The sequence below is a fragment of the Carassius gibelio genome, chromosome B13 (genome assembly GCF_023724105.1).
Source record: "Carassius gibelio isolate Cgi1373 ecotype wild population from Czech Republic chromosome B13, carGib1.2-hapl.c, whole genome shotgun sequence".
Taxonomy (NCBI): Eukaryota; Metazoa; Chordata; class Actinopteri; order Cypriniformes; family Cyprinidae; genus Carassius; species Carassius gibelio.
The window spans coordinates 7,232,974-7,246,852 of record NC_068408.1 but is presented as its reverse complement, the minus strand read 5'-3'; the positions used below and the strand labels follow the sequence as shown (position 1 = coordinate 7,246,852).

Sequence of the window (13,879 nt, the reverse complement as noted above, 5' to 3'; positions counted from 1 at the left end):
TAAAATATAGAGAATATTTCAATGCCTAAAATGCTCCAAATTTACATATGTATGACTTTAAACAAGGCACGTTCACATACAACTGAACAGCAATTAAAATTGTATTGTTTGTCCAGTTTTTGTATGGTGTAATATTGTTTAACAAAATTTTCCATGCATACTCTGAAGAAACCAGACATTTATAATCAGATGTTAAAAGTAAACTTGAAATCACAGTTAATTGGAAAATCCATTTTTACTCAGCCCTGCTATGTTTTCATAATACCATAAATGGTTATTTATTATTTGAAAGCACATTCATTGCATGCGTTTGTTCATGAGGCATTTTGTTGATCTTTTGAAAAGAGTAAGTGATTGATATCTTTCTTCTCACAAGCAGACAGTTGTTTCTGGCCGTATAGCTCCATTTTGAGGTGAGTAATTGTTGAGCCTTGAGGTACAGTCATTCATTTTATTCAGTGCAACTACAACCTATTGATCAAAGACGCCAACTACTGTGTCATTCTGAATATAAAAGAGCGAGAGAGAAGCCACCAGGTGAGGCGTTTCTCTGTCACTCCAGGCTGAAGGGAACATCAAGCGTCTCTGCACATGGAGGAGAGACTCACTGGGGACAGAAGACAAAGTTCAAAGATAAAGCAGCTCTTTCTCATCCTCTCCTTGAAATCTCTCCCTGCTTTATCCTGAGTTTACTTCCATTGGTTTGGGTTTTCTATCACCTAGCTGACCTTTCTGGGATGACTGTCATTCTTTCCTGGTAACCATCAAAAAGACGGCCCAGCAGGAGGGTTTAACCACCCACAAAGTGCGTGAGAGTGTTTTTAGGTTAGGATATAAATCAAAAAGACACAGAGAGCCAATGTTAGCAACAGTTATTACTCCACAAAGATTGATTTTGTGTTCACATCTATCTATCTATCGAGAAAGCATTAAATTGATCAGAAGTGACAGTATAGACTTAAAAATTCTTAAAGGGATCATGGGATGCCCATTTTCCAGATGATATGATTTTTTAGGGTTTTAAGGAAAAGTCTATAACATACTTTGGTTAAAATGTCTCAGTGGTAGTGTAAAACAATAACATTTTTACCTTTTCATGAACAGCTATTTTCACAGCAACTCGTTTTGTTGCATGTCTCTTTAAATGCTAATGAACACTGCTCACTCCGCCCCCTCTTCCTTGGGTGAGGAGCCCTATGGTTTACTTTAGCTGCATTTAGCCGCGGAACTTGCATTTTAATTTGTAATAATATTTAAAAACATCACGTTTTCACTGTATTTTTAGTTAAATAAATGCAACATTGGTGAGCAGTTGGCATATATGGGGAAGTCGTGGCCTAATGGTAGGTAGGTAGATAGATAGATAGATAGATAGATAGATAGATAGATAGATAGATAGATAGATAGATAGATAGATATCAAGTCAAATTTCGAGATCAATGCAAGAAAACAATATAATTGTTACACAAGCTTTAAAAAATATCCAAAGATTAATTACACCAAATTCTTTAATCTCTACAACTCAAGTGAATCAAGTGTTAATGATTGTTTTAGGACAATCACTGCCACAGCTCAGGATTCAAAGCCACTCCGCTCAAGACTTTGACCTTTATTTGATCCAAAGCCTCAGTTGGGAAAAGATCCATATGTGCATATGCATAACCCCATCTCCCAGTGACAGCACACAAAGCTCCTGAGAGAGATGAGAAGAGGTAAACAAGGTTCTTTTTTTCCATCACGTTCTGCATCTTTTCAGCTCTTGCTTGTTTTTATACTTTTCTCAGATTCAAGGCTCTGCTTAAAATTAATCTTGGTCGACACGCACCAAACACTTGGATTTTCACAGCAGTGGCAGTAAGGAATCCTGAGACCTTCTCTTCTTTTTAACACTGTGCTGCTAAAAAAGATAAACTAAGTGATTGACAGACAGTGTGAAAAAGTGACGAGAGAGGTACATGTGTGATTGTGTGTATGTCTCGCTCTCTCTCTCTCTCTCTCTCTGTGTGTGTGTGTGTGTGTGTGTGTGTGACAGAGAGAGAGACTGAGGCTGTTTCACTGGAGATCAGCCTGACCTTGTTTAGAGCAGAGCTGGAACCTTGGAGGGGCCAATCAATGGACAAACACTCCATACCAGCACGAGTTCAAAGAGCAGGAGAGAGATACTGTAAAATAACAAATCAAATCTGAGGGTCACACTGAGACAGACAATCACCAACAGCGACAAACCAAGCCTGTTATGAAAAATGAGTTCATGAAAAAAAGTCTTTATGAAATTAAAATTCACACAATACACAACAATCTTCCACAGTTATCATTACAAAACAAGAAGAAAAAAAAAGAGAGAAAATTCCAGGTTTGACTGATTAGTTTCACCTGTTAGCCCATTTTGGTAGAAGTTGGTAGAAGTTGTAACTACACTTTTGGGCATAACATCAGTTATTCAAGGAAAAAAAAAAAAACTGGTGAAAAGTTTTTGAATAATTGTTATTTATCTGTTTTTAAACTCTCTTTAGTTAACCAAAACTGCATAAATCTAATCAAAATTACAGTTAAAACAGTAATATTATTACAGTTTAAGAGAACTGCTTTCTATTTTAATATATCTCAGATGTAATGTATTCCTGTGATGTCAAAGCTGAATTTTCAGTAGCCATTACTCCAATGTCACATGATCCTTCAGAAATCATTCTAATGAAATTCATAAGAAACTTTTGACCTTTTTCAAGTATTTATTTTATTGTATTATAATAGATGTTTTGCCAGTGCCATACCTTTTGAAGAGCTCTTAAAAGCATGAAATAGAGTAATGCTTTTCTCTGGCTGCTGCCTTACATGTCACAGCTCACGCAATTGTCTGCCAGTTTTATTTAATGGGTCAGAGAGAGAGAGTGGAAAATGATAATGAAAAACAAAATTATGGCTGTTTTTGGGGTAAAAGCCATGATAAGTGGACCACAGCGAAACAGAACAAAATTGTCTACAATGGTTTACATTTTTACATTATATTTTCCTTCTGTTTTGCTTTCCAGGTGATTTACCTTTCACATTATTTAATTCCCAGCCATGTTAAAAGGATAGTTCACCCAAAAATTAAAATTGTCATAATTTATTCACACTCATGTTGTTCCACACATTTGAGTTTGATATTGGATTTTTCTAAATAAAAATAAAATAAAATGTCAAAAAAAATTCTTAAATGCTTCACAGAAGAAAGCAAGTCATTAAGTTTTAGAACAACATGAGGTTGAGTAAATGACAAAATTGTAATATTTGGGTGAATTACGCATTACAAATTTGGGGAAAAAAAAATAATAATAGGATAAGCTCTAAATAATGTTTTAAGTTAATGTCACTTTGTAATCACTTTGGTTATGTTAATTCCTGTCACACGTTTATCTTATAATCATTTTAAGCAGGCATTTTATCTGCCGTCTCTCACATTTTTGCCAGCATTTCAGCCACCATCACTTCCACTCAACAAGCTTTGCACTAAAATAACTTTATAAATTGCTAAAACTCATAATTTATAAATATTAAATGCACATCTTAAACTAGCTTTTATGTTTGAACATAACAGCACAACCCTGTTAATTTATTCCTGTCGTATTTCTCCACAGTCTAGTTTTTCTGCTTTTCTGCAGATGTGTTTTACTATATTAAGCTTAGATTTCAGCTACAATGTTTTAAGTCTGTTTCGTACTTAAATAAATAAATAAAACACTGAGGCAGATCATGCCCCAAGAAGCTGACAGACAAGTCATGCGATAATCTTTTCCCAGTCTATCCCCTCAAGACCCCAGTACATAATTCATGACTGTACAAGTTAATCATATCCGAGGCAATTTCATTTTTAGCCATGAACCATTTTATATCATATGAGCCAAGATATTTAAGCTAGTCCTATAATGAGCACAACAAATAAGATAAATTGGTTTATAATTGATCATTCGGATCAGCTGCGAATCAAGACAAAAACTTAATACTACATCCTTTCAAACACATAGGAATTTCAGAATAAACTGATGAGTATTGTACTTCAGAATAATTCATTAGTCATACATTGCTCTGGTGATCCTCCTACACACAGACCTCTATGAGAATTAGAAACATGCAAAAAACATTAAAGTCTCGCATTTCAGTGATTCTGGGGAAACAAGCACTAAATTGTCTACTTGTAAACCCTCTGTTAGCATCTCTATTTGTTTACATTACTGCTAATGACACATTTAATGGAGTTTTGCATTTAGTGTTTCATTGGCTTGCTAGTTAGTTATTACTGAGTGACTGCTTTTTATCTAAAGTGACTCACAGAACACTAATTGCAAGGATGGATTCCCCTGGCGTAGCCTGGAGTGATGCTGCTGTGCTCAAGAGCACCACAGCAACAGAGTAAGACTGTGATTACATTAGCACTCCAATTCACCTACAGGCTAATTCCACTCCATCAAACCAAGAACTGATGAGAGAAATCGAAAACAGTGTTATTTGCAGCACAATAACTGGATTCAGTTGCAGAGTAAATAAAGTCTGTTAAAAGAGTGAAAAAAGTACAAAAGGGCAGACGGGCTTCTGTTGCGGGCTGTAATGAAGGCAATCGGAATATCCAAACATATGGAATATATATTCTTTGAAAGGGATAGTTCAACTAAAAATGAAAAATCTTTTTTGTTCATACAGTGGAACTCATACACTCTATGGTAAAGGAGGAGATCACTTATTTATTGGGGTGAACTATTCCTTTAAAGGTCCCGTTCTTCGTGATACCATGTTTCAAACTTCAGTTAGTGTGTAATGTTGTTGTTAGTGTATAAATGATATCTGTAAAATTCTAAAGCTCTAATGTTTAATGCCAAATGAGATATTTTATTTAACAGAATTCGCCTACATCGAATGACCCGTTTGGACTACATCCCTCTAGTTCCTGCAGTAATGACGTCACTAGAACAGTTTTTTGACTAACCTCCGCCCACAGGAATACACAAAAAAGTGGGCGTGGTCTTGTTGCGCTCCGACAGAGAAGGAAGAGTTGTGGAGTTATGGATAACAACCGGTAAGTGTATTTTATTATTTAAGTTGGTGCGTTTAACAGTTTCTATAACTTATTACACAAAGGGCAACGCTGTTTAGCTTTGTTAACTAGATGGTAGGGCTGTGCAAAAAAATTGAAAGCGATTTTCATGCGCATCTCATCAGTAAAAGCGTTCTGTGATTAGAAGTACATCTCCAGCACGTGTGTTCAGATCAGGATTGGCAGGTTATCAAAACAAATCCTGCCCACTTGCTTCTCAAAACTAACCCAATGGCATTTCCAGGAGGGCAGCACACGCTCAGCTGCTGTCGAATCACAACACAGGAACCGCTGGCACAATCAGAACTCGTTACGTATTTCTGTAGGAGGGACTTTATAGAACAAGGAAGTCATCAGCCCGTTTTTATGACAGTGAAAACAGCGGTATACAGATAGGTGAATTGTGTGAAAAATACTGTGGGTTTTTTTACACGCGAAACATGAACACATGTTATACTGCACACTGTAAACACTATCAAAGCTTCAAAAAAACACGACCTTTAAACTTTGGTCTGGAACTCCGTTATGTCATTTATGACAATATTTCTGTCAATAAGAACAATAAGTTACAGCTGCTCTTCTACATTATGTTTTTCTACACGATAAGTTATTGCTACTTTTCTACATTTTCTGAATAAACTAAATTAAACAAATTCACTTTTCAATTACATTAGTTTAACAAAAAATTTAAAATAACTATAATTCAATTTATATAATATATAATCTCTCCCTAAGTAAATTAAGGGAGTTTCATCATGCAGCAATTGGTAGAACTTCAATAAAAGGTTCAAATGCTCATGTATGCAGCATAGGATGATGCAAAGTGGCAGATGCATGTCACAAATAATTCATTAAGCCAACCTTACATAACCCACCGTTACAGAGAAAAAAATATGGCTCCTCTTCCTCTGCAACTGTATTGAGGTTAATAAAAGTGTTCATCTTCTTACAGGACCTCTGACTGCCGAACACAGGTAGAAGATCTGCTAATAAATCACTTTGACACTGTTCTAATGCAACATTTCTACCTTTAAAAGGATCATGTGTGTATAAATATCATTAGAAAAACTACATTTTAAACTAGCAAACCTTATAAAAATGAACTGAAATTAAAATGGCTGAAGTTTAAGCACATTATTTCATTGACCATGAAAATGAAAGAGATTTTTGGCTGAAACTATATATATATATATATATATATATATATATATATATATATATATATATGTGAAAAGTGACGGAAGCTCTCCAAATCCGAGCAGTTCTTCTTAGCTGTGTGAGCCACCCCAAGGGCTTTACTGCAGTGAAAGAGAATATTGCAGAGTGCAGAACTCTGTTGGAGTTAAACAAACTCTCTTTGTACATACAAAAGCAATGATTCTCATGGGTTTCACTTGGCTCTGAACCAGCATCAAAACACACTCTCTTTATTTCTGCTGACTAATGCTCTGGTGGTTCAGGCACGGACCGCTTGGCCCATTTTGACCTCTGTGAGCTGCCTCATGTTGCCTTGAAAACCAATGAAAAGTGCTATTTGTCAGGCCTCACTTAGAGCTAACTCAGACTTTCAAACAGTAATCGAACTTGCATGACTCACCTAACTGCGATTAGCTGCTTGATGTTTTCTTGGGGTGTTTTATTTCCACCAAACCCTGACAGGAACGGAATTAAATATGAATTTAGAGTGCGCTTATTAGCTGTCAGATGCTTCCAGATGCGTCCCTCTAGTCTGCATAAAGACCATTAAGGAAAAAAATGTGTCTTTGCCTTTCTCCACTGCCCTCTGACAGACCTTCATCCCCTGGAGCCAATATCTGGTGTCCAATTTTATTCTCAGTCCATGATTGATTGAAGGGTGAGAATGACAAATGTGACAGTTGTTTGTCTAGGATATAACCTACGACTAAAACTGTAAAAGATACTGTCATATTTTCAAACACATCGCTTCTAGTCAAATATTAAAACCCAGTTCACAAATGTGCAATATGTAGCATAAGATAAAACTCACAAAATCTAGGCTTAAGTAAACAAAAGCTCACAATATGCTGCCTCACAACTTTGCAAATATCTGCAAATCCACTGCTAATGTGTTTATAGGACAGTTGCTGGTAGCCCATGATTTAAAAATATGGAAAAAATATTATGTAAGTCAATGGCTTCCAACAGTTTGGTTTCCAACATTCTTCAAAATATCTTTTGTGTTCAGCAGAAGAAAGTCATATAGGTTTGGAACAATAATTTTAATTTAGTAAATCCTGTTGGAAGTTAAAACCCATGTTAAAAAATATAGATGTCCAACATAATTTGATTCTTCAGTTTGAAAATAATCATTGCAATAGAATCACCTTACACAAATGGGACCACAAACATTACAGGCAATATTACAATAAGCTTCAGACCCTGCAGCACACAAATAACAGGAGCACAGAGAGGGTGTAACTCTACAGTGCTGAGAGGCAACAGACACTGTTTTGTAAGTTTGAGAAGCATTTATCACAGTCTTGTAAGGCTGACAGTGATGGAAACCTCAGCGCTTTATCAAATCAACTCAGGCAAGAAAAAGGTGTGCATTTGCTCGGTGCTGTGCAAGAAACTAGCCCTTTCTCTCTGTCTCAGTCTTACAGTGAGTTCCTTTTATTCATACAAACACGGACGCTAACATGATTCTGTTTCTGATGCAGAAATATGATTAATACTTTTCTAACAGCATTAACAGTCATTCAAAAATCAAAAGTGACAGTCAGGATATTTATAGCTGCGGTAGGTAACTTTTGAAGCTCTAGCTGTTAATAAATACAACTGCTTGCGACTTGCGTAAGAACATCGTAACCGGAACTACTTCTCTCTGTTTATGTCTATGAAGAATCACAAAGGTACTGGGTTACTCCGCCGAGGTACCCCCGGCCCCGAAGCAATCTAAAATAGTCTGAATATAAACACTTATTATAGGTGCACCCTAGTGATTCAGGACAAGCCAAAAACACGGTTTGGAAAATGGATTCATTGTGTACTCATTTTTCTACATTTTGAACACAAACAAAGTTACGGACCGCAGCTCTGATTGGTTGTTTCTTACTGGGAGCAGATGACTTTCTGCAAATGGCAACAGGACCACTGGGAGGAGCCAGAGGAGCTTGATTTTTTCACAGATTATCTGTCTCATATTCTTCTGTCAGGACATAATGACAGGTTTAACAAATATGTAAAAAATATATTTTTTACAAAAGTTACCTACTGCACCTTTAAAATGTTAGAAAATATTTTTCAAATGCCAAAACTTTCTATCATCATCTTTACACTTTTTGAATATTAAGCAGCACAATAGTTTTTAAGCAGTTTTCAACATTCATAATAATAATACTTTTTCCTTGAGCAGAAATTCAGTATATTACAATGATTTCAGAAGGATCAAGTGAGACTAAAAACTGGAGTAAATATGCTGAAAATTCAGCTATGCCATCATAGGAATAGATAACAGTAGAAAAATAATAACATTTTACAATATACAGTTACTGTATTCTTGATCAAATAAATGCAGCATTTAAAGAGCAAAAACATTTAAAAAATCTAACCAACTTCAAACATATCATGTACATACTGTATGACACACATTCGACTTTTCCTGAGTTTCCATATATATATATATATATATATATATATATATATATATATATATATATATATATATATATTTACACACACACACACACACACACACACACACACACACTCAGCCTTCAATGTATGAAAGCCTCTCTTACCAATTAAATTTCACTTCCTCTTAAATCAGGGGACTCATTTCACGCATGCCTGGGCAGTAAATACACAACACTGCATACGGCAAACTGAGGATCACACAAGAAAATGAGGACTCTGAATTCTGCATCTAAATTTGACATTCAGCAATAACAGCAGTACTACTCAATACACACTGATTACGCATTGTTGTATGCAATGTTATCCAAAGTGACTTACTGTATCATAAACTTCCTTCAGAGACTTTCTAGAACAAACTATGATTCAGTGTTTTGCTCAAGGGCAAAATAGTGACAATGGAACCGTTCATGCATCACTCTTTCTATGTTTTGAACCTGAGAGACCTTTGGGAACCCAATCAAAACTTTGACCACTACAGTTTGCATATAACATACAGTAGCCTCAAAAACAATTTTAAACTTTATAAATGTGAATTTAATGCATTAGATAAAAAATAAAATAAAATAAAATAAAATAAACCAATACCAAAACGATATGCAATATGTGCAATAATTTTGTATTATTTTTGAACGATCTATCTACGGTTTTATATACCGGTATCTGTTAAATCGTTTTAATATATCTACGGTTTAATCATATATGTGTATATATGTATATATATGTATATGTGTATGTGTATATATGTATATATATGTATATGTATATGTATATGTGTATGTGTATATATATATATATATATATATATATATTTATATATATATATATATATATATATATATATATATATATATATATATATATATATATATATGTATGTATATGTATATATGTATATATGTGTATATATATATATATATATATATATATATATATATATATATATATATATATATATATATAACATTTTTCATTATGGCTAAGACTCCTGTGATGATCAATAAATAATGAAAGGTTAAATACAGAATTTAAATGCATCGTGCCAAAAGCATTTCTTGGTGTGTCCCAATGAAAGATCAAATGGATGGTGTTTTATAAGACTCAGAATACAGCCTCACCAACCATTACTGTGTCTGTTTCTGAGCACACAGTGGGTCCCAAAACATGCAGACAGCTCCTTTATCTAGAGGGAACAGTCGCTCAAAAGAGGATGAACAGGATTGGGATGGGAAGGTCTTTTCTTTATATCTGAAAAGCAGAAACACCTGTCTCACCTGTGCCAAAATTTTGTACTTAAAAGTTCTGGTTATATTAAGGGATTTAAGCATCATCAAATGTCTCAATGTTCTATGCAATATTTGCAATAACTCACTGCCCCTCAATCAATCAATCAATCAATCAATCAATCAATCAATCAATCAATCAATTCCTATGAACCAAATAGTTGAAGTGTCAAAATTCAAAAACAACAGCCTGATTGCATATATATAATCATGTGCTCTCATAAATCAAGATTCCGTTTAAGTCGCAGGCTTCTTCGAAGTTTCAGAAGTTCAGTCACTTTTAATTATGTAGCTTTCGTTTCAAAGCAGTTTCACATGAATAAACAAGAAAACCGAACATTATGCATTTTTTTTTTTTTTACTCTGCAGAGCAGCTCTATAAAGACAATAGTGTCACTATTCACCTGAAGTCAGTTCAGTGTCGATTGGATTCAGTTCGATAACTGTGTAAAGTTCATCAATAAAACAAAGTCCTTTCAGCTGTAAGCAGCTCTATTGAAGACAGCAGTGTCGTTATTTAGCTTGATTCAGTTCAATCAAGGTTCAAATTCAGATCAATAACTTTTGATGTTGCAAAATTGGTCAATTATCAACAAATTAGATTCAGCTATAAAGCAGCTCTATGCTCTATGCTAACAGTGTCATCCCTTTTTGGAGGTAAATTACTCTAAAAGGTAATTAATTACTAGCTAGTAATTACATCTTCAACAGTGTAATTAGATAACTATACTAATTACTCACTCTCTCAAAAATATTGCATTATTTAATACTAATTTATTTCTATATCCCATATCATTCTCGACCAGTTGAACAATACAAGGAATGTATTTATTCCCAATAAATAATTACACACATATATATATATATATATATATATATATATATATATATATATATATATATATATATATATATATATATATATATATATATATATTATATATATATATATATATATATATATATATATATAATTGCATAAATTTAACTCACCATGATATTTAAAGGGAGGTTACATTAAAAACCATAACAATATTTATTACATATTAATATTAAATCTTTTGTTTTATGTAGAACTGATCTGTACTCTATACACTATTTACTGCAATTGCATCAGAATTAATTAAAGTACAGAAAAGTGAAGAGTGATCGCTTACTGTTCTTTTTCAAAGGGGAAAGTAATTAAAGCACAATGATTACTCTGTAATTCATTGCACTCAGCTCTGCTCATAACCCAGCTCAATTCAACTTCTGTCTGTTCTCAACCAGTAGTGTTAGTGCAAATCAACAATCATCTCAATAATTATAAAATTTAACTCTGCAAGGAAAAATCTGAGATCTCATTATGAACTCAAACATTCTCAATTTCTTCCAAGACCAACTGATCTGATCTACTGGCATTCATTTTGTAGCTCTGGATTATTCGCAACAAGGGTCTCATTTTTATTTCTCCAAAAGAATATTTTAGGAGAAACATCTTGAGACAGCGTTGAAACTCCATCTGCTAAGCTCTGAAAGAACATCTAAGCAATTAAATGTTCCTCTGGGGGACTCTCAACACCTTGATGTTTCACAGCTGTTCCACACAATCAATTCATTAGTAAAAACGAGTTGCTTACTCTTATAAACGGCATTCCACGGCTGGTAGCCATAATAGCCCGTGATTCTCAAGATCCTCTCCTCGATGGACGCGCTGTTGATGTCCTCAACTGATCGAGATGACTTCAGGTCCTCTTTAATCGATTCATCCACCACCAGGTACTTGAGCTGGCGGAGTTGGGGGCTGATGTCGGACAGCCTTCTGGGACTCACCTCGGGGGATTTACGCATTCCGCTGGAGACAAGAACACAAAGTTGGAATCGCGTTGGCTTCGAGCGCTTGACACCGATGGTGGGGTGTGCCAGTGAGATCGTGGCACACGTACAGCCCTTCTCATTACATTGGGATTCGGATAGTCCACCTCTTTAAACAGAGGATAGGGTGTTTCTCAAACAGAAACACCCCGCGTAAAACGACTTCCGAGCGCGCAGCTTTGTTTCGGTGCGTAACGAGGGTGGATGCGCGAATCTTCACCCTCCACTAACTGGCAGTGCGATCGGAGGAGGCAGAGGGGCTGAGAGATGATAACCAGACATGACTGCTGCTCCGTACAGTGTAACCCTCTACTGGTACAGTAGGCCACGAATCATTGGATGGAAAGTATAGATAATGCATTTGTGAAATACACAAATAATTGAAATAAAATGTAATATTATGTAATGTTTAGTGCACTAAAAATATTTTTCGAATCTGTAAAACAGAAATTATTGGAGTACGTTTTACAAGAAATTACTATTTCAGTTTTTCTCAAATGTTATGTTTAATAATACAATGTGTTACTTGCCGTTTATTCGTAATTACTTGTTAATTCACAATCAGTTTCTGAGTGATTGTGTTTTTGACAGATTTCTGACTTGGTGTTTTAAAGTGAATCCAGTGTAGACCATTTCTTAAGTTAAATTAACAATAGGCTACTAAAAATAACAGTGATAGGTCTAATAAAGACAAAACTAAAATCATTCATCAAAACATAATTTCGCGGTATGATAAAAATAAAACTCCCACTACGGGTTTTAATTAAATATTGTAAGCTGATATGTTGGGTTGGAACAAACAAACAAACCAGAAGCTGTTTTTGATCCATAGTTATCAGTTTATGATCTTCGATGAGTCTGGCAGTTACATTCGCAACTTGATAGATAAGAATCGAGTGAATTAGCTTTTACTAATAAGATGCAATATGACAGCATATGGCAGATTAGTTATGCTCGTTTCTTATGCTGCAGTCCATATGGCCACAGGGAGGCGTGCGCGTTTCAGCGTTACGCACCAACTCCACTGACGCTCATTGCATGTGGAACAATTAACGCCACTGTTGGAGCTTCCAACAAATGCCGTGTTTACTATCTAAGTTTATTTTACAGTTTAATGTGGTAAGTCCTTTCAAAGTATTTGAACCCCCGAAACCCCCCCCCCCCCCCTGACTATTCTAATGCTTTAAGCATGAGTGTAGTGCATATGCGAGGAACCTGGCATTAGCCTAGATAGTCTCAAATGAATAGCATTTGAAATCTACTTTACATACTATTGACAAAATAAATCGGCATTAACTTTCAAATAGCTGTTAATAAATCTTTAAAAATACCCAGATGCGAATCAGAGCTCAGTGTTTTTTTTTTCTGCCATCAAGACTGATTCTAACTGAGCTTTGTTTTAGAAGCTTTTTTTTTTTTCTCAGTCCCTGAATACATAGATAGGTACTACATCTGCCACGACTCAAAAGTGTTGCTGAGTAAAGCTGCATCTCAACACAACACGTATTCTGCTCATTCATAGGTGCTCTTTAAAATTCTTACATGGGCATCAAGGTGGTCGGGGGTCCCAGGAAACACATGCAGTCCCTCCGGGGCCGTCCGAGCAGGTCTCCATCTCCATACATGATCCCCATGAATGACAGCAGATCACTGCTCACACGCACAGAGACACACGGACTGGAATGGTCCGCTCACCCACTCGCACGCACGCTCCAGCCGTGGCATGTACAGCTTTTCAGATAGTATCAGCTGTCACCCCTCCAGCGGTTTCTCAGAACCACAGCGCCATCTGACGGTGGATGCTGTTTCGTGCTGCATGTTTTACTGGACTGTAAAACTTGTGGAGAAAGACAAAGTCACAAAAAATCCAAATGATCGAAGATATTATTCAGGTTTTGAATTGCTTAGCAATTTAGGTCTAAGTTAGAATAAGACGGATAGTTATTTTTTTAAGAATACTCTTCTGCTCACCAAGTCTGCATTGATTTGATCCAAAGAACAGCAAAAACAGTAACATTCT

At 35.4% G+C, this 13,879-nt stretch overlaps 1 protein-coding gene across 1 annotated transcript in view; it reads right to left on the bottom strand.

Moving 5' to 3' along the window:
• Positions 1-13,592, bottom strand: part of LOC127970803 (putative thiamine transporter SLC35F3) — a 48,436-nt gene extending 34,844 nt beyond the window's left edge. Inside the window, exons 1-2 of the mRNA XM_052573539.1 lie at positions 13,402-13,592; positions 11,625-11,839 (exon numbers count right to left, since the gene is read on the bottom strand). Of these exons, the coding sequence (XP_052429499.1) occupies positions 11,625-11,839; positions 13,402-13,493 (307 nt within the window). The 5' untranslated portion in view covers positions 13,494-13,592. The remainder of the gene's footprint in view (positions 1-11,624; positions 11,840-13,401) is intronic.
• Positions 13,593-13,879: the final 287 nt, after the last annotated feature.